The 20,243-nt window shown below is 51.0% G+C and overlaps 4 protein-coding genes across 5 annotated transcripts; 2 read left to right on the top strand and 2 right to left on the bottom strand.

The window, feature by feature from the left end:
• Positions 1-79: 79 nt before the first annotated feature.
• LOC134016149 (dynamin-2-like) lies at positions 80-5,855 on the top strand. Of its 2 annotated transcripts, none has more exons than XM_062455554.1 (7): positions 80-236; positions 337-446; positions 768-879; positions 2,149-2,316; positions 2,480-2,706; positions 4,346-4,573; positions 4,763-5,855. In XM_062455554.1, the coding sequence occupies exons 1-7, from the start codon at positions 165-167 to the stop codon at positions 4,827-4,829; spliced, it is 984 nt and encodes a 327-aa protein (XP_062311538.1). In that variant the 5' UTR covers positions 80-164; the 3' UTR covers positions 4,830-5,855. The 2 variants fall into 2 exon arrangements, with proteins under 2 accessions (XP_062311538.1, XP_062311537.1); XM_062455553.1 differs by having other exon boundaries at positions 4,760-5,855.
• tmed1b (transmembrane p24 trafficking protein 1b) lies at positions 5,356-9,123 on the bottom strand. The gene is given in 6 exon segments (XM_062455555.1): positions 5,356-6,112; positions 6,418-6,585; positions 6,759-6,857; positions 6,859-6,955; positions 7,058-7,155; positions 8,805-9,123. Coding segments are annotated over 6 exon segments (711 nt in total). The 5' UTR covers positions 9,003-9,123; the 3' UTR covers positions 5,356-6,061.
• A 1,627-nt stretch (positions 9,124-10,750) lies between these two features.
• LOC134016148 (tumor necrosis factor ligand superfamily member 6-like) lies at positions 10,751-13,791 on the top strand. Its single transcript, XM_062455552.1, has 6 exons — positions 10,751-11,390; positions 12,136-12,165; positions 12,476-12,509; positions 12,642-12,716; positions 12,916-13,135; positions 13,403-13,791. The coding sequence occupies exons 1-6, from the start codon at positions 11,208-11,210 to the stop codon at positions 13,575-13,577; spliced, it is 717 nt and encodes a 238-aa protein (XP_062311536.1). The 5' UTR covers positions 10,751-11,207; the 3' UTR covers positions 13,578-13,791.
• A 1,087-nt stretch (positions 13,792-14,878) lies between these two features.
• Positions 14,879-17,375, bottom strand: LOC134016152 (uncharacterized). Its single transcript, XM_062455556.1, has 3 exons — positions 16,555-17,375; positions 16,311-16,344; positions 14,879-16,108 (listed from the first exon to the last, which is right to left on the bottom strand). The coding sequence occupies exons 1-3, from the start codon at positions 16,798-16,800 to the stop codon at positions 15,720-15,722; spliced, it is 669 nt and encodes a 222-aa protein (XP_062311540.1). The 5' UTR covers positions 16,801-17,375; the 3' UTR covers positions 14,879-15,719.
• Positions 17,376-20,243: the final 2,868 nt, after the last annotated feature.

The following is a 20,243-nucleotide window of genomic DNA, read 5'->3' as shown; positions in this document are numbered from 1 at the left end:
TGCCAGAGGCAGGGAGGAGGAGCAGGTGATACAACAGCTGTGTGCGTAACACGTAACACGTGTGTGTAGCATGTGTGTGTGGACTCCCCTCTGTCCCACAGTAATGGACTGTTCCTGTGTGGCAGGTGATCCGGAGGGGCTGGCTCACCATCAACATCAGCATCATGAAGGGGGGGTCCAAGGCCTACTGGTTTGTCTTGACGGCAGAGTCTCTGTCCTGGTACAAGGATGAGGAGGTGTGTGTGTTGGGGCGGGGGGGGGGGGGGTGCATGTGGGGAGTCTCTTGCCTATATCTAACGGTGTGTGTGTGGTGTGTGTGTGGTGTGTGTGTGTCAGGAGAAAGAGAAGAAGTACATGCTGCCTCTGGACAACCTGAAGCTGAGAGATTTGGAGAAGGGCTTCATGTCAGCTAAACACATCTTCGCCATCTTCAACACGGAGCAACGGTGTGTGTCTGTGTGTCTGTGATACAGAAAAATACAATATACAAGGGAGTCAGATGGCTGAGCGGTTAGGGAATCGGGCTATTAATCAGAAGGTTGCCGGTTCGATTCCCCGGCTGTGCTAAATGACGTTGTGTCCTTGGGCAAGGCACTTCACCCGACTTGCCTCGGGGGAATGTCCCTGTACTTACTGTAAGTCGCTCTGGATAAGAGCGTCTGCTAAATGACTATATGTAAGATATTTATTTCAGTTACCCTTTTTGCTTGGCCTATTATCGTGTGTGTGTGTGTGCGTGTGTGTGTGTGTCTGCGTGTGCGTGTCAGGAACGTGTATAAGGACCTGCGTCAGATCGAGCTGGCATGTGACTCTCAGGAGGATGTGGACAGCTGGAAGGCCTCTTTCCTCAGAGCAGGAGTCTACCCTGAGAGGGACCAGGTACGCACACACACACACACACACACACACTTCAGAGCAGGATTCTACCCTGAGAGGAACCAGGTACACACACACACACACCTCAGAGCAGGAGTCTACCCTGAGAGGGACCAGGTACACACACACACACACCTCAGAGCAGGAGTCTACCCTGAGAGGGACCAAGTACACACCACACACACACACCACACACACATCACTCACACACACACACAGCAGAGTACCATCTCCCAGTCTCCCTCCAGGTAGAGAGTGAGGATGTCCTGTCTCCCTCCAGGTAGAGAGTGAGGATGTCCTGTCTCCCCCCAGGTAGAGAGTGAGGATGTCCTGTCTCCCCCCAGGTAGAGAGTGAGGATGTCCTGTCTCCCCCCAGGTAGAGAGTGAGGATGTGCTGTCTCCCCCCAGGTAGAGAGTGAGGATGTGCTGTCTCCCCCCAGGTAGAGAGTGAGGATGTGCTGTCTCCCCCCAGGTAGAGAGTGAGGATGTCCTGTCTCCCCCCAGGTAGAGAGTGAGGATGTCCTGTCTCCCCCCAGGTAGAGAGTGAGGATGTGCTGTCTCCCCCCAGGTAGAGAGTGAGGATGTCCTGTCTCCCCCCAGGTAGAGAGTGAGGATGTCCTGTCTCCCCCCAGGTAGAGAGTGAGGATGTCCTGTCTCCCCCCAGGTAGAGAGTGAGGATGTCCTGTCTCCCCCCAGGTAGAGAGTGAGGATGTCCTGTCTCCCCCCAGGTAGAGAGTGAGGATGTCCTGTCTCCCCCCAGGTAGAGAGTGAGGATGTCCTGTCTCCCCCCAGGTAGAGAGTGAGGATGTCCTGTCTCCCCCCAGGTAGAGAGTGAGGATGTCCTGTCTCCCCCCAGGTAGAGAGTGAGGATGTGCTGTCTCCCCCCAGGTAGAGAGTGAGGATGTGCTGTCTCCCCCCAGGTAGAGAGTGAGGATGTCCTGTCTCCCCCCAGGTAGAGAGTGAGGATGTGCTGTCTCCCCCCAGGTAGAGAGTGAGGATGTCCTGTCTCCCCCCAGGTAGAGAGTGAGGATGTCCTGTCTCCCCCCAGGTAGAGAGTGAGGATGTGCTGTCTCCCCCCAGGTAGAGAGTGAGGATGTCCTGTCTCCCCCCAGGTAGAGAGTGAGGATGTGCTGTCTCCCCCCAGGTAGAGAGTGAGGATGTGCTGTCTCCCCCCAGGTAGAGAGTGAGGATGTCCTGTCTCCCCCCAGGTAGAGAGTGAGGATGTCCTGTCTCCCCCCAGGTAGAGAGTGAGGATGTGCTGTCTCCCCCCAGGTAGAGAGTGAGGATGTGCTGTCTCCTAGCGACAGCGTCTCCATGGACCCTCAGCTGGAGCGGCAGGTGGAGACCATCAGGAACCTGGTGGACTCCTACACCGGCATTGTCAACAAGGCCGTCCGAGACCTCATGCCCAAGACCATCATGCACCTCATGATCAACAGCGTACGCCCCTCTCTCTCTCCCCCTGTCTCTCTCTGTCTCTCCCTCTTTCTCTGTCTCTCTCTCCTTCTGTCTCTATCTATCTCTCTCTCTCTCTGTCTCTCGCTCTTCTTCGTCTCTCTCTTTCTATCTCTCTCTCTCTAACCTCTCTCTCCCTCCTCACCAGGCTAAGGACTTCATCCACTCTGAGCTGCTGGCGTACCTGTACTCCTCCGGGGACCAGAACAGCCTGATGGAGGAGTCATGTGACCAGGCCCAGCGCCGTGACGACACTCTGAGAATGTACCACGCTCTCAAAGAAGCATTGCACATCATCGGTGACATCACCACCACCACCGTCTCCGCTCCCCTGCCCCCGCCCGTGGACAACTCTTTGATGGCCAAGGAACCCAGGTACACACCCACACACACACTAGCATACAGTATATACATACACACACACTAACATACATACAGAATTAATAGTTAACACGTCCATCTCTCCCTCCCTTTCCTCCCCATCTCCCCCTCCCTCCCTCCCTCCCCATCTCCCCCTCCCTCCCTCCCTCCCTCTCTATCTCCCTCCCTCCCCATCTCCCCCTCCCTCCCTCCCCATCTCCCCCTCCCTCCCTCCCTCTCCCCCTCCCTCCCCATCTCCCCCTCCCTCCCTCCCTCCCCATCTCCCCCTCCCTCCCTCCCTCCCCATCTCCCCCTACCTCCCTCCCTCTCCCCCTCCCTCCCCATCTCCCCCTCCCTCCGTCCCTCCCTCCCCATCTCCCCCTCCCTCCCTCCCTCCCCATCTCCCCCTACCTCCCTCCCTCTCCCCCTCCCTCCCCATCTCCCCCTCCCTCCCTCCCCATCTCCCCCTCCCTCCCTCCCTCTCTCCCTCCCTCCCTATATCCCTCCCTCCCCATCTCCCCCTCCCTCCCTCCCTCCCTCCCTCTCTATCTCCCTCCCTCCCCATCTCCCCCTACCTCCCTCCCTCTCCCCCTCCCTCCCCATCTCCCCCTCCCTCCCTCCCTCCCTCCCTCCCCATCTCCCCCTACCTCCCTCCCTCTCCCCCTCCCTCCCCATCTCCCCCTCCCTCCCTCCCTCCCTCCCTCCCCATCTCCCCCTCCCTCCCTCCCTCCCCATCTCCCCCTCCCTCCCTCCCTCCCTCCCCATCTCCCCCTCCCTCCCTCCCCATCTCCCCCTCCCTCCCTCCCCATCTCCCCCTCCCTCCCTCCCTCCCCATCTCCCCCTCCCTCCCTCCCCATATCTCCCCCTCCCTCCCTCCCCATCTCCCCCTCCCTCCCTCCCCATCTCCCCCTCCCTCCCTCCCTCCCCATCTCCCCCTCCCTCCCTCCCTCCCCATCTCCCCCTCCCTCCCTCCCCATCTCCCCCTCCCTCCCTCCCTCCCCATCTCCCCCTCCCTCCCTCCCCATCTCCCCCTCCCTCCCTCCCTCCCCATCTCCCCCTCCCTCCCTCCCCATCTCCCCCTCCCTCCCTCCCTCCCCATCTCCCCCTCCCTCCCTCCCCATCTCCCCCTCCCTCCCTCCCTCCCCATCTCCCCCTCCCTCCCTCCCCATCTCCCCCTCCCTCCCTCCCTCCCCATCTCCCCCTCCCTCCCTCCCTCCCCATCTCCCCCTCCCTCCCTCCCCATCTCCCCCTCCCTCCCTCCCCATCTCCCCCTCCCTCCCTCCCCATCTCCCCCTCCCTCCCTCCCTCCCCATCTCCCCCTCCCTCCCTCCCCATCTCCCCCTCCCTCCCTCCCCATCTCCCCCTCCCTCCCTCCCTCCCCATCTCCCCCTCCCTCCCTCCCCATCTCCCCCTCCCTCCCTCCCCATCTCCCCCTCCCTCCCTCCCTCCCCATCTCCCCCTACCTCCCTCCCCATCTCCCCCTCCCTCCCTCCCTCCCCATCTCCCCCTACCTCCCTCCCCATCTCCCCCTCCCTCCCTCCCTCCCCATCTCCCCCTCCCTCCCTCCCTCCCCATCTCCCCCTCCCTCCCTCCCCATCTCCCCCTCCCTCCCTCCCTCCCCATCTCCCCCTCCTTCCCTCCCCGTCTCCTCCAGCCCCCCCCCTGCTGCCCGCCCCCCCCCTGCCTCTGCCCCCGCTCCCAGTCGCCCCCCAGCAGTGAGAGGCTCCACCCCTGGTCCCCCTCCCCCCCTGAACCCTGCCTCCACCCCGGCCTACATCACCCCTCCCATCCCCTCCCGACCCGGGCCCCCCCCGGAGCTCCAACCCCAGGTCCCCTCCAGGCCGGCCCGCATACCTCCCGCCTTGCCGCCCGGCATCCCCAGGTAAGAGCTCCCGTCCTGGGCTTGGCTGGCCCAGACAGCCCCCTGCCTCTGGTGGAGGGGTGGTGATTGTTCCTGTAGCGCATGTGACTCCTGATAATCTCCATCACATTTCTCTCCTCTCTCCCCCCCCCCCTTTGCCCCCTCCTCTCCCTCCTCCTCTCCCCCCTCCTCGTCTCTCTCGTGCAGCAGAAGACCTCCAGCAGCTCCCAACCGTCCCACCATCATACGACCTTCAGAACCCTCCCTGCTGGACTAGACACACACATACTGTACATACACACACACATCCGTGCACATACATGCACCTAAACACATACGCACTTAAAATCACTCACTCACCATTATACACACACACACACACAGCCTGCAAACGATCCATTCGATTTGTTGTGTTTGATAATAGATTGTTTATTGATTAGGAAGTCTGCGAGCTTTGTTTTATCTATTGCCTATGTAATGCAAATACCTTGTAATCAAATAGTATTATTATTGAAAACTGTTGTCTGCTTCAGTGCAGAAACACTTTGTACTTCTGACATTTAACTGACTGAATGAACAGAGCCCCCCAAACCCCGTCTCCTCCACCACACACTTCTCATATACATCGTAAACATGACTTTACGCCCTGGAGAAGAAGTTGACCCCCCCGATTATCGTATAATTCGCACTTCGATTCAAAGCCTTTTAAAATTCAAAACATTATGCCATTAATTTGCTTGTGAAAGTGTGTGTGTGTGTGTGCGTGAGGTTACAAATACAATAAAGCACAGCAAACAATAATAGATGTGAATCAAATGTATTTTTATTGTGTAAAAACAATGAAATAAAATTCAGTAACTGCCATGGCAATGTGTAGATGTGTTTGTCATTATCCCTTTAAAAGTACAATCATAGGTCTCGACCACACTGCCCACATGATCAATAAACTAAACATACATTTCCATGGTAAACGTTACACTGGCCTTGCTAAATTTACAATGATTACACATTCAGTAAACTTGACGTTGACTGTAAACTTGATGACATGTTCCACTAACTTTATGTTGGCCTCTATACTTGTGGATTATAAAATCTATCAGATCACACAGGGCATCATGGGAAATGTGCAAAAGGGAAAGCTAAAAAGTTTGAGACTCACTCACAGTAAAAACCACATACCCCCCTCGTACATCTACAATCCTTCTGTCATTCTCTACATATCAGCATAGGCACGTTCACCATCATCAGTAACTCCCTAAACCATGCAGTGTGATTGGTTGTTCAGTGGCATACAGCGGGGCAGTGGGCCAATGGAAAAAGAGGGGGAGGGGAGGGGCGTGGCTCTACAAGGTGTTCCAAGTCAAACTAACCCAACATGACTGGGTGAGGGGTTAAAGGTCATCGCAACCCACCCAAGGCACCGTGTGAACTGAGATGACAAAAGTCCTCCTCTGGCTCCTCCTCTTCCTGTCTCCGCTGTGCAACAACGCTCACTGAGTGGGCGTGGCTCTAGGTACAGACACGCCTCTTGTCGTCAAAGAGCCGGCGAACAGTGTAAACCTGGGGGGGGGGGGGGGAGAGAGGGGAAAGAGAGAGGGATGGAGGGGTAGATAAAGAGCCATTAGATTTGTCTTTAAACAAGTGCAGTGCATACTAAGGTGTAGGGTGCCATCAGAACAGCGTACTGAGGTGTAGGGGGCCGTCAGAACAGCGTACTGAGGTGTAGGGGGCCGTCAGAACAGCGTACTGAGGTGTAGGGGGCCGTCAGAACAGCGTACTGAGGTGTAGGGTGCCGTCAGAACAGCGTACTGAGGTGTAGGGTGCCGTCAGAACAGCGTACTGAGGTGTAGGGGGCCAGGGCAGACCTGGGTGCCAGCCACAGCCAGTAGCAGCAGCAGGCTGGAGCAGGACCAGAAGGAGACCCTCCACAGGTTGTCTTCCAGAAGGTTCCGGTCTCGGGCCTCAAAGGCCCTCAGAACAGTCTGCATCTGACGACTCCTCTCCAGACGCCTGTGGATGGAGTCCAGGGACTCCTGGAGGAGGGAGGAGGGGGAGGAGGAGAGAGAGAAGGGAGAGAGGGAGGGAGGAGGGGGAGGAGGAGAGAGAGAATGGAGAGAGGGAGAGAGGCAGATGGCATTATGGAACGAGACTTCCAGAAAGTTAAAGAGAGGGATGAGAGGGGGAGGGCCTCTAGCCTGTCACTCACCCTGATATCGTCCAGCTTCTTGTACTCCAATTGGCTACCCTCCGGCGTCCCAAGCCCCGCCCACTATTTCGTCCCCCCTCCCACTTCCCCGGCCGGTCCCCTCCAAGATCACCTCAAAGAAGACGGACTTCTCGGAGAAACGGCTGAAGCTGTTGTCGAAACAGATCTGATAGTCGCCTTCTTCTGTGAAATCCACCCTAAAACAGCCAATAAGAGAAGTTGATGTTAGAGCGTCGATCAATCAGAGGGACAGGACAGACACCAGTGAGGGGATTCTGACCAATCGGGAGGTTTCTTACATGTGAATGCCGTCTGATTGGCGGAGCTCTGAGATGATATAGAAGCCCTGAGGAGAGAGGATGGTGAAGTCTACGTCCATCCCTGCTCCTGCGATGACCTGGACACACACACACACACACCTGAAACCTCCTAAACACATCGACTGTTACTGAGAAGGGTTGTTACTGTACTTAATTTTTCTGGTATCAGTACTTTACTTTTTACTATTTATTTTTTACTTTCACTCCAACATGCTTTCCATTAATTTTCAATGGAGCCAGGCGAATCGCTTGCGTGGTGCATTGTGGGTAGCGACACGATTCAAGCAATTCGAGTTGAGATTTTCTCAACTTTATGCAAATGAGGAGCGATTTTCGCTAGCGATGGCCAATCGGAGTGTTTTCTTGTTGCTCGTAACATAGCAACCATGGTAAACATTTCTAGCTTTCAGTTTCAAGATGGAGACTCCCTCGTCGTATCGACAGATTAGCAGAGACTTCGAGTAATATAATAAAACGTTTTTACACGTCAACGTATATGTCTATTAAAAACAGTTTTGAATTGTAGAGTTGTATTTTGATTGATATTGAAAGTACATAAACCCAAGTCTGATGTTATACGAACTACAAAAGTGACTTTAGAGAACTAGCTTACATCTCTGCGTTAATCTGTCTGACACGCCCCCGAGCGTGGTGCATTGTGGGAAGGCGAGCGATGACAAGCGATTTGCGTCGCTGCAGTGGACATGCACCGTTACGTTGTAATTACGCTGTTACTGTTATTACAACCGTTATTACAGTTTTTACACTGTTGTGTTGTTAGCTCACTGTTGTTACACTGTTTTTATAACCCCTTTGGTCATTTCATCCAAAACACACATGCTAACCCCTTTGGTCATTTCATCCAAAACACACATGCTAACCCCTTTGGTCATTTCATCCAAAACACACATACTAACCCCTTTGGCCATTTACCCCAAAACACACATACTAACCCCTTTGGTCATTTCATCCAAAACAGACATACTAACACCTTTGGTCATTTCATCCAAAACACACATGCTAACCCCTTTGGTCATTTCATCCAAAACACACATACTACAAGAATACATTTGTATATTCACACTAAACCAAACCTGCACTGCTGCGGCAGGCCACCTTTTGTCCCGTATTTTACAGTGACAAAGTTGGCATTCCAAAGAGTGACATTAAAACAGGTTGTAGTAATGGCTTCGTTTTAATTAAGTATATGTCAGAGCCCATAATTCTTTACTTTAAATTGAGTGAAAAAGTGTAGTCAGCACTTCAACTTTCACCACAGGCTTTTTAATCATAAGTATACTTGAGTGAAGGATGTGTGTACTTTTGCCATCTCTGATTGTCAACGCCCCTTGCAACTCTCCGCCTCTCTCTGCACCTGCCAGGCCAGTCTAGAAAGGGTTAACGGCTCCTTTTATCATATTTGTTAACTATACACCCACTTGGCAAACATCCTTGCGCTTGAAGATGGTAAGGTATTAGCTTAGGATGCCTTCAAGCTAGGTAGACGTCAAAACGTCCATGCACCGGACATTCGCTAGCTAAACCCAGAAACCCCAATTATTTCGATTTAAAACGATAAGAATATGAGTTTAGTTAACTAATATTGTCCTATCAAGCGTTACCAATTTAGCAGTAAATAGCTATGTGATTAGGAAAACTGGGTGGTTTACTTTAGGAATGACACGTCTTCACTCTAGCCTCTATAAGATGATGCTTCATGTCTCACCTGATACTCGACCTCCATCGTGCCTCCCTTCGTAGCCGTCTGGTAAAAGCATTCGCTTCTTCCGGCTGGAAGTAGAAACGTAAACTCTTGGCTATTCCCAAACGCACGGACCGGTTGTAAGCACAATGTAACCACGGTTACTGCCACAAACAGATACCCTGTTTCCGTCCTCCACGCTTTCCAAAGACGAGAATCCATGGCTGCGATTTTAACACCTAAAGCCCTTTTTGAAGGTATTGCGTCAGGGAGGCTGCTACTAGCTAACTTTCCATCTCTCCTGGTTACGAGGCAGTCTTGTTTCCGCAAATGAACTTTCCTACCCCGCAATTGGATGGGATGTCTGTTGTGGCTGCACCAATCAGAAGGTAGAGCGTATCTTTTCGCTATCCAATCGCTGAGCACGTCCATACTGTGCTGGCCGGAAGCTGGCGCTGCTGTTAAAACCGCGGGAAGGTTTTACAAATTTCTCAACGTTTGTGCTGTGAATGCGTGTTATTATAACTCACGAAAATAACGAAAGCTGAGAAACACACAGACAAGTACTGTTGATTCACAGGTTTTGGTTGAACTTTAACCTGTCATCGAGTCCGAAATATTATTATACTGCAATAAAGAGAGACACTGTGTATGAATTGTCTACTGGTACTTCATTTAGAACGACTGAGATTCAGACAATGTATTACTGTTGAAAAACCAACAGATGGCAACAGACGCTCAGTTTATCAGGATCTCTCCTGTCTCCCTCTTTCTCTCCTCTCTTTCCCTCTCTTTCTCTTCCTTTCTCTTTTTTCTCACTTCTTTTCTGTCAATATCTCCTATGTCCTCTCCCTTTCTCTCTCTCTCTCTCTCTCTCTCTCTCTCTCTCTCTCTCTCTCTCTCTCTCTCTCTCTCTCACACACACACACTCTCTTTCTCAGCAAATACTGTTGTTCTGAACACTGTTGTGTGTACACATACACACGCACATACACGCCTGCAAACACATGTGCACACACAGACACACACTCACACACCTGCACACGCACAGAATCTTGCCAGTAGTGTTGTCTGGCTTGGTTGTACATATTACCCACAATGCACTTGTCTTCTGTACTAGGCCTCTGTCTTCCTGTTCCCTTTATCGCTACTGCACACCACCCGGCTGCCACGGAAACCATTGTGCCTGTGTGTGTCTGTGTGTGTTTGTAAGTGGTCTGTTTATGTCTGTGTGTGTGCTTGTGTATTTTTGGGATTGACTCAGGTAAACAGACATATTTGTGTGTTTGACAACTCTAATATTGAAATGTGTAACTCAGGATGGACAGATAGCCTATTGGACAACCAGGAAAAAAAGACAGAGACAAAGAGAGAGAGAGACAAAGAGAGAGAGCAGGGACAGAGGAGAGACAGAGAGAATGTGGAAAGAGAGGGAGAAAGAAAGGAGAGAGATAGAGGGAGGGAGAGAAGAGAGGGAGAGAGAGATAGAAGGAGGGAGAGAGAGAAGGGAAACAGAGAGAGGGAGAGGGGAGAGATAGATAGAAGGAGAAAAGGGAGACAGAGAGAGAGAGAGAGAGAGAGAGAGAGAGAGAGAGAGAGAGAGAGAGAGAGAGAGAAAGGAGACAGAGAGAGAGGGGGGAGAGAGAGATAGAAGCAAATAAGGGAGACAGAGAGAGAGAGGAAGGAGACAGAGAGAGAGAGGAAGTGTCGACTAAAAGATGATAACCACATTCAGTCGCCTTTAAGGGCGTGTTCTGTTTGTACACATACACACATACACGTTGTATTTCCTCATTGAACATGCATGCATTGCAGAAGAACAAGCGTAGTGGATCAGACACAGGGAGGAACACAGGAGTGCACGTTTCTTCAGGTCCTCTTCCAGAACTCTCCTGGACGTTCTAGACGGTGGGTTCTAGAACCTTGGACCTTGGACTGATACCCGAGGCTTCTGGAGTCTGCTGGTGAGAACCCTGAGATCTGTTCTAGAACTGGACTGACTGGAACAGGACTGCTACGGTCTGTCTGGTCGGCTTCAGTCACTCAGTCTGTTCCAGAGACAAGAGCAGAGAGAGCTAGGCGGAGGAGGGGGGCGAGAGAGTAGGACGTCAGGGAGGAAGAGAGACAGGGAGGAGAGAAAGAGAGAGGCAGAGAGAGAAGGAGAGAGAGAGAGAGAGGAGAGCGATAGAGAGAGAAGGAGAGAGACAGAGAGAGAAAGAGAGAGACAGAAAGAAGGAGAGAGACAGAGAGAGTAGGAGAGAGACAGAGAGAGAAGGAGAGAGACAGAGAGAAAAGGAGAGAAACAGAGAGAAGGAGAGAGAAAGAGAGAGACAGAGAGAAGGAGACCGTGTAGGGAGGGTGTTCCTTCAGGAAGGACTGGTTTGTCTGTCTGCACCTGGAGCAGGAAGGCCCAGCGGAGGGGCAAGGATGGAACCCTACCCCCAGGTGTTCATAGTAGACAGCCAGGCCAGCATCGCCCCTCTGCCCAGCAGGAAGCATCGTCGCTGGGGAGGGATTTGCCAGAGGCTCCTTCCCCTGCTGGTGGGCCTGGCTCTCCTGGGATTGGTGGTCCAGTCTGGCTGTATATACTACCTGTACAAGAGTACAGAGGTGAGTGTGTGTGAGGGTGTCTGTGTGTGTGAGTGTGTATGTGTGTGAGGGTGTCTGTGTGTGTGAGTGTGTATGTGTGTGAGGGTGTCTGTGTGTGTGTGAGGGGTTGTCTGTGTTTGACTGTGTTTGTGTGTGAGGGGGGTTGTGTGTGTGTGACTGTGTGTGTGTGTGACTGTGACTGTGTGTGGGGGGAGAGGAGGTGTGAGAGAGAGACGTGGAAGTGTGTGTGTGTGTGTGTGTGTGTGTGTGAGAGAGAGATCTGGAAGTGTGTGTGTGTGTGTGTGTGTGTGTGTGTGTGTGTGTGTGAGAGAGAGATCTGAAAGTGTGTGTGTGTGTGTGTGAGAGAGAGAGATCTGGAAGTGTGTGTGTGTGAGAGAGAGAGAGATCTGGAAGTGTGTGTGTGTGAGAGAAAGAGAGATCGAGAGAGATAAAGATGTGGAAGTGTGTGTGTGTGTGTGTGTGTGTGAGAGAGAGAGAGAGAGAGAGAGAGAGAGAGAGAGAGAGAGAGAGAGATGTGGAAGTGTAGAGATGGAGAGTCCACATGGTCCTTCCCCTGATTCCTGGGACTTTCCTCTGCTTGTTTACGCACACACACACACTGGTGACATCACACCCCCTTTCTATGACACCACTTCCTCTTTCTCCTCTCACTGTCACATGTCGTTCAGTGAATAATCCCACTCTTGTCTCCCTCCATCCTTTCCCTCTTTGTTTCATTCTGTGTTTCCTCTCTCCTTATTTCCAGGCTCTGCACGGGACACCTTTGCCCCATCCGGTATGTCGAGGAATCATGACTGTGTGTTCGTACGGCTTTGTGTGTATATACCTGTGTGTGTTTATACCTGTGTGTGTATATACCTGTGTGTGTTTATACCTGTGTGTGTATATACCTGTGTGTGTTTATACCTGTGTGTGTATATACCTGTGTGTGTTTCTGAGTGAGTGTCTCTGTGTGTAGATTTGAATGTTCCTGATTGTACGTACAGGTGTGCGTGTGTGTTCTAGTGTGTGTTTTGATGTGTGTATTATATGTCTTTGTGCGTGGTACTCACACTTCCTCCCCCCCCCCCCCACCAACCTTGCAGGATGGTTCAGTCCTCAGCAGGTCAGGATCTAAAGGTAGGTAGACACCACTCACCACTGATAGGGGGGAAAGAAACTCATCAGGGTGCTCATGGCCTGTAACTTCTTCCGGGTTCTTCATGGTTCTTCCTTCTTCTTCCTGGTTCCTCCTGGTTCTTCCTGGTTCAGAGGCCAATGAGATCCCTACGTGGGTGAGGACACACCCACCAGAGAGACAGCAGAAGGCCTCAGCACACCTGTTGGGTATGTTATTGTTGATTTTTTTAGTGTCGGCTTGTTAGATTTTTTTTCTTTCTTTTTCACACAAACCCTTCTCTTTCCACTCCCCTCTTTCCTCCCTCTTCCCACTTCCTGCTCTACTATTCACCCTCTCTCACCTCTCTTCCCTGTTTTCTCTCACTTTCCTCCTCCCCCATTCTCTTCCGTCCTCCTCCTCTCTCAGGATCCAATACGGTGTATGAAGATGTAGTCCATTGGGACTCTGGCCCGGTAGGTGAAGCCTACACTCAAGGCATGGACTACAAAGATGGCTACCTGGAGGTGAAAGAGAAAGGGTACTACTATGTGTACTCCAAAGTGCACTTCAAGGAATGCTCCCTGATCAAGCACAAAGTCAAGAAGCTTCCCAGAGGTTACAATGCTTCACAGGACCTCATGACATGGTCTGTCTGTCTACCTGTCTGTATCTCTGTCTGTCTGTGTATGTGTGTGTGTGTGTTTGTGTGTTTGTGTCTGTCTGTATGTCTGTATGTCCGTCTACCTGTCTGTCTGTCTGTGTCTGCCTGTCTACCTGTCCGTCTGTCTGTGTGTGTGTGTGTGTCTGTCTGTCTGTCTGTCTGTCTGTATGTCCGTCTACCTGTCTGTCTGTGTCTACCTGTCTGTCTGTGTGTGTCTGCCTGTCTGTCTGATCTGTACTTCCTGTTTTCCAGGTTCTCGTGGTCTGGGGTTAAAAACAAGCAAAATTTTGACCAACTTTGCAACAGTTTCCTGGGTGGTGTGTTTCAACTGTTCACCGGCGACGCCCTCTTTGTTACCGTGAGCAACGGGAGTTTTCTTAAATTCGGACGCACCGACAACTACATGGGCGCTTTCATGATCCAGTAGATCTCTCTGTTTGTCTCTCTTTCGATCTATCTCTTTCTCTATCTTTCTGTCTATCTCTTTTCCTATCTCCCTTTCTTTCTCACTCTCTCTCTCGATGTATCATGAGTTGATTACTGGTCAGATGTGATGGATTTCTTCTGGTTCATTGAAGGTATCTGACATTCAGGTTGTCATAGTGATCCAGAGTTATTTCACCAAAAATAAACAGCTGTGCTCACTCTATATCTTGTTGTCATGGTGATTGTCGCTAGAATAGTACCACGAGGTGTCGTAGTGTTAAAATGGTTCTCCCACACATGGTATTCAGAGGATAGAAAAAAAAATCTGTCACGTAGAGATGGCTGAGAGACACACAGTAGCAGTGTTGTTTGTGCTTATAAATCTGCAGCTCTCTTGCGACAGAGATGCTAACCACAGAAGATGCACAGACGATGCAACTTATGTCAGAACACACACACACACACACACTCACACACAGTAACCACAGGCATATACAAGTATTGGTGAGCGAGTGGAATGTGCCGTCTGCTGAGTCAGCTACAGTTTATGAAACCTTCCAGAGACCTGACACACTGATACATACAGGCAGATAGACAGACAGACAGACAGACAGGCAGGCAGGCAGGCAGGCAGGCAGACAGACAGGTAGGCAGACAGGTCAACAGCAAGACAGAGAGATACAGACAGACAGGTGGACAGACAGGTGGACAGAGAGACAGGTGGACAGACAGGTGGACAGACAGGTGGACAGACAGGTGGACAGAGAGACAGGTGGACAGACAGGTGGACAGACAGGTGGACAGAGAGACAGATTAATTTCCTGTTCCAGCTCAGTATAAAATGATGGTCAGAGAACAGTGTGTGTGTGTGTTACTACACAATTATCAGCCATTGTTCACGCAGACACACACAGGAACACACACACTATGCACAAAGATATACGCGCACAAGAGGAGAGGCAGGATGGTGTGTGTGTTGGCCTACTTACAGGTCCTAAACCACATAGGTTGAAGGTATGAAACAGGATGTGATCACAGCCAATACAGGGAACTTCCCCCCCCCACACACACACCCCACACACACACACACACACACACACACACACACACACACACACACACACACACACACACCCATACACACACACACACACCCATACACACACCATCCTGCCTCTCCTCTTCACACACACACAGATGCACTAACACACACATACACCCACACACATACACAGGTACACACACACACTGACACGCATGCACAAGCACACTCACACAAACAAATAAGTCGATTTTGGATATCATGTTATTCTTTATTGTCCTGTTCAACATTTCAGGACAGCACTGATACAGAGGGCTTCCAGAGCCCTGTACAAACACACCGTGTCACTCCTGCAACGCCATTGGTCCATGGGACCAGAACGTTCCATTTTCGCCATGACAACTGTGGTATTTTTTCTCACTCAGTGAGAATTGATTTAGGGCACTCCTCTCCCTTAGAGAAAGGTAGAGATAGCGAAAGAAAGAAGAAAACAAACAAACAAAACATAAGAAAGAGGGAGAAGAGATGCGTGACCAGTACCTGCAACTGATACAAACATGAGGTACACTTGATTTGTCTGGCCTGGCATGCCCAAGGTGCAGCTTGGGAACAGCTTTGTGGCGGAGCTAAATAAATACATCCCACCCATCTGGCTTCAGAGTGTACTTATATTATTGAGTAGTGATCCCTACATTCGTTATAAAAATTACACCACAATTACATTCTTACAGCCAACTTAAATACAAAAATATAAATACAACAAAATTATTTTAAGTACATAAATACACCATGAGTAATATAAATAAGATTGGAAAAATAAAATATAAATATAAGTGGGTTTTGACATTGTCTCTGTGGCCATGTCCTTCATGGGGTGGAAAGGTCAAAGTGCACACAGTGCATTGTGGGATTTGCAGTCTCTTTGGAGTTCACCAGTCAGACTGAGGATCAGCTCGATATTGGGTTCGTTCGATTTACACACCCTGGCCTCTTTCACTAGGAGTGTCAGGGTGAAAGAAACAAAGTTTCCCCCATCTACACTGAGCAAGTGTGACCAGATGAACTTAATCAAATGCACCTTAACTTGGACCTGTTTCTGAATCAGTCCACCAGGAAGATCCCCAATCCGGAATGATTCTCGTCCAGCCTCCATAACTTTGCCCCCTGCTCCGGAACCGTCATCTGGGCGACCAACCGACTGTCTGCTTCCATCTGGGTCACCACCCAGCACTTCCTGGTTATCGGCGTCGACTCCGCCCACTCCGGAAGCTCCACCCGGCAGGTGAGGTGCTCGCCCACGGTGACGGTCAGGTGACCACGGGGACAGCGCGCCGTGCAGGTGAGGTGCAGGTCCAGGTACAGGAAGTAGGAGGAGCTCCTGGTGAGCCGGAGAATGTTCTGGGCCGTGTTGTAGTCGTAGATGGAGCCCACAGAGCTCCCGGAGCCGTAGGCTACAGGAGACAACGCCAGCGTGCTGTTTTGTGGTTCGCCTGAAGGGGGAGACAAACAACACAGGTCAGTGCATCAAAAACCCATTATCGATAGTGGTGTTATTGTTGCAATATTGGGGATAGAGAGGGAAAGAGAGACACACAGAGAGAGACAGAGAGAGAGAGAGAGAGAGAGAGAGAGAGAGAGAGAGAGAGAGAGAGAGACAAACAGACAGACAGACAGACAGACAGAGACACTTACTGGTGGAGGCTCTGAGGTAGGCAAAGTTCTGCATCTGGAGAAACCAAGGAGAGAGGATACTGGTTAGATCAGGCAGCAAACATACATTCTCTCTCTCTCTCTCTCAGGCATTTACATGTGATTTATTTAGCAGTTGCTTTTATCCAGAGACACACACACATCCACATCCACATCCACACACACACACCATCCACACACACACATACACACACACACACATGCTAGAAACCCACGTTGCTCTCACCTTGTATACGGTTGAACCGGAGTCACTATTCAGTCTCGCCTGTGAACCGGCTTCGGTCAACCAGGACGGTTGCACGTTAACACTTGACCTTGATTTCACGCTCAACCGCAACTCCGAGATGGCCATCGTTCCAAGTCCAGCCACGGCCACGACCGCGAGGAAAAGGGAGATAACCGACACGACCAGGAACACATCCAGGCACCTGACGCGGGGTCTCGCGCTATTTTTCAGGGATTCTACGTCCATCTCGTTGCCGATGCGAAGCCCGGTAGTCTCTGTTAGCGCGAACAGCGGGCTGCAGAGAGAGGCGTGCTGCTGTCGGATATCCAGACTGCTCCGTATGTGCACCGGGAACACCTAGCTCTTAACGGGGATGATTAATCCAATATTGAACCGGGAATAAACAATAATTCGCTATTGTACAAAATATTGTTTATGAGTCTTCTCTGTCTCCATCAGTACGATTTTATTAAACGGCCGCAGGTTTACAGTCTCTTCTGTTGTATCACGCGCGCCACACCCCTGCTTGCTTGTTTGTGAGTGATCTGTTGCCTCTATCCATTGCAGAAGTTTTATACTCGAGCCGGAGAGGAAAAACACGGAAGTCATGGGTTTCCCGTACCTCCCCCAGCTCCACTACACGCTCGAGCAGAAGCAACAAGTGCAGCGAACCGAGAGCAGGCGCGTGAGAGTGAGACTTTCCACAGATACTCGTTCTCGTTGCGCAAGCCGGTCGGAGCCCAGCGTGGTAGGAAACGAAAGACAAGGGTATTCACCGTGCCCGGGCCAACGGTCCCGTTCCCCTACCCCCGCAATGACTCCGGAACAGTTCCATTACACAGTGGCGCGCTCCTGTCCCGGGTCCATTAGTTGACCTCTCCAGCCTCTGGTTCCAAACGGTATATATATATAATGTCATATTCGTTAACCGTTTGACCAGGTTGCTGGCTAGAACGACTACAGGGGCGCGGATCTCTCAACGAACACAGCTTCCTTAAGAAGTCAAAATAATAAGGCTCAAAACAGTTACATTCCTTTGGGACTATCTTTGTCTGTGTGTATTTATGTGTGTATTTGTATGTGTGTGTTTGTATGTGTGTGTGTGTGTATGGATGTGTATGAGTGGGTTACTGTACAAACCACATCATGACATCACACAGAATAAATTGGTCCCAGAGATTCACTTCTCTAGGTATATTTACCTGTGATCATGCAAGCCACACCCACTGGCCTGCTGGGCAGCCAAGCATCTGTGGAGAGGAGGGAGGGAGGGAGGGGAAGGAGGGAGGGAGGGAGGGAGGGGAAGGAAGGAAGGGAGGGAGGGAGGGAGGGAGGGAGGGGAGGGAGGGGAGGGGAGGGGAGGGGAGGGGAGGGGAAGGAGGGAGGGAGGGAGGGAGGGAGGGAGGGGAGGGGAGGGGAGGGAGGGAGGGGAAGGAAGGAAGGGAGGGAGGGATGGGAAGGGAGGGAGTGTTCTAACTGAAGTCTCCAGTTTGTTGTTGTATGAATGAACACCCCCACCCCCCCCCCCCGCACCCCCCAGGTGACCTGTCTCTTACAGGAACCTCTGTGGCTCTGTTTAGGACATGTGTCACAAATGCCAGTATTAACTGTAGTTTCCCCTGTGACCACAATAACACACACACAACTTCCCTTTTACGGTTGAACAGCAAAATGAAGCTTTTTGGCACCTCGTCCAGGGGAGGGGAGGAGGGGAGGGGAGAGGTGAAGGGAGAGGAGGGGAGGGGGGGGGGGAGGGAGGGGAAGGGAGGGAGGGGAAGGGGGGGGGAAGGGAGGGGAAGGGAGGGAGGGAGGGGAAGGGGGGGACGGGGGAAGGTTGAGGGGATTAGGAGATGGAATGGGAGAGGGTCATGTATTGATGACCTTTTAGGAACTTCACTAAAATATGCTGAGTCTTCTTTCCAGGACTACTACACCCCCCTCCCTCCCCCCTCCTCCTTCCCACACTGACACAGATCACATGACAGGACTTTCTCTGGCTGCAGTATGTGACGTGGTGGCTACTCTGACAAAATCACAGTGATATTTCTGGGCTTTCTCACAATATGGAGAACTAACTACTCTCTGTTTCTCTTACTCTTTCACTCTCTGTTTTTCTCTCTCCCTCTCCCTTTCACTCTCTCTCTCCCTCTCTCTCTCCCTTTCACTCTCTCTCTCCCTCTCCCTCTCCCTTTCACTCTCTCTCTCCCTCTCTCTCTCTCTCTCTCTCTCTCTCAGGTCAGTTCAGAAAAGGCATAAAGTACATAAAGTACATTTGCAAATGTTGCCAAAGCAGCAATAAATTATTATGAGAACAATGACAGTAATGCAGAGAGGAGGAAGACTGTTTAGCAAACATTTAGTTAGACGACAATAATAATAATGATGATGATAATAATAATATCCTTCTATTTCTTTCATCTCTATTTAACTCTCTCTGAAAGAGAAATATATTTATAAGCTACAGGTAAGTTCGCGTGTGCTGTCCTTATTACACAAACACATACAAAAATACACACACACACACTTAGTTAGACATAGTTAGACGTGCCAAGAGGTATACGTCTCATTCATCATCACCGCTTATCCTTTCGGTAAACCTGACGTCAGACGTCATATCGCAGTTTTTGACGCAGCATGAATCCAACGGTGATTACGCCGTCCTGTCACACACGATCGAATATCCTTCCGCTGCTGGAAATTATTAGCCTGTACGCGCTAGGATAATTTACACACACACGAGCAAACAGACAAATTCATGAAGGTTATTTTTCAAAATGTATAACGTAAATGCGTTACTGTTTAATTCTCTACACAGCCTACTCACCCACCCTCATTCCATCACTCTCACCCTCTCTCCCCCTACCCCTATCTCTCTCCTTCACCCCCCCCCCCTCTCTCTCTCTCTCTCTCTCTCTCTATCGGTGTGAGGAGAGGTTTAAGCATCCTCCATGAACGTTTTGTGACTTCAGCGGGAGTTTTCCGCGACAGTTAGCTGGGCGCGTAGCCTATCTCCCGGGTACGCGTTCCAGGTTGAGTTGTAAATAGGAAAACAAACTACATCAAATCGAACTTCTACGGTGTAAGCTCAGATCAGTTGTCAGCACAGAGGACGTGTAACAGAACAACGGTTAACGCATGAATCGATATATGCAAGTTGGATTTTTACTCAGTTTTCAACAAGTTGTTTGAGAACAGATAGCTACGACGATGTTTGACAAATCCGTGCACCAAAATTCCAGTAGTCCAATCCATAACCCGGACCTGAACCTAAAACTACCGGATAACTGGTGCAACAGGACAGCTGGTGGGCCAGGGAAAGACACCTGTACCGGACAGAAACACATTGAGATCACGGGACCCTCGCTGTCTCAAAGAAAACTTTTGATCGGTGTGGATCTTTTCTGCTTGTTTCTGGGTAAATCTCTCTGTCTAATTGAAGATTTTCTGTTTTCTTTTAGTTGGTTAGTAGGCCACTAGTGCATTCATTTGTTATAATAATGGTATGATAATGGGTGTGTGTGAGTGTGGTGTGTGCGTGTGTGTGGTGTGTGTGTGTGTGTGTGTGTGTGTGTGTGTGTGTGTGTGTGTGTGTGTGTGTGTGTGTGTGTGTGTGTGTGTGTGTGTGTGTCAGGTGGGGAGTCAGGTGGCTGAGCGGTTAGGGAGTCAGGCTAGTAATCTGAAGGTTGCCA

Source organism: Osmerus eperlanus, unplaced genomic scaffold (genome assembly GCF_963692335.1).
Source record: "Osmerus eperlanus unplaced genomic scaffold, fOsmEpe2.1 SCAFFOLD_182, whole genome shotgun sequence".
Classification (NCBI taxonomy): Eukaryota; Metazoa; Chordata; class Actinopteri; order Osmeriformes; family Osmeridae; genus Osmerus; species Osmerus eperlanus.
Note: the sequence above shows the minus strand (reverse complement) of the source record. Positions and strands in the feature narration are given on the sequence as shown.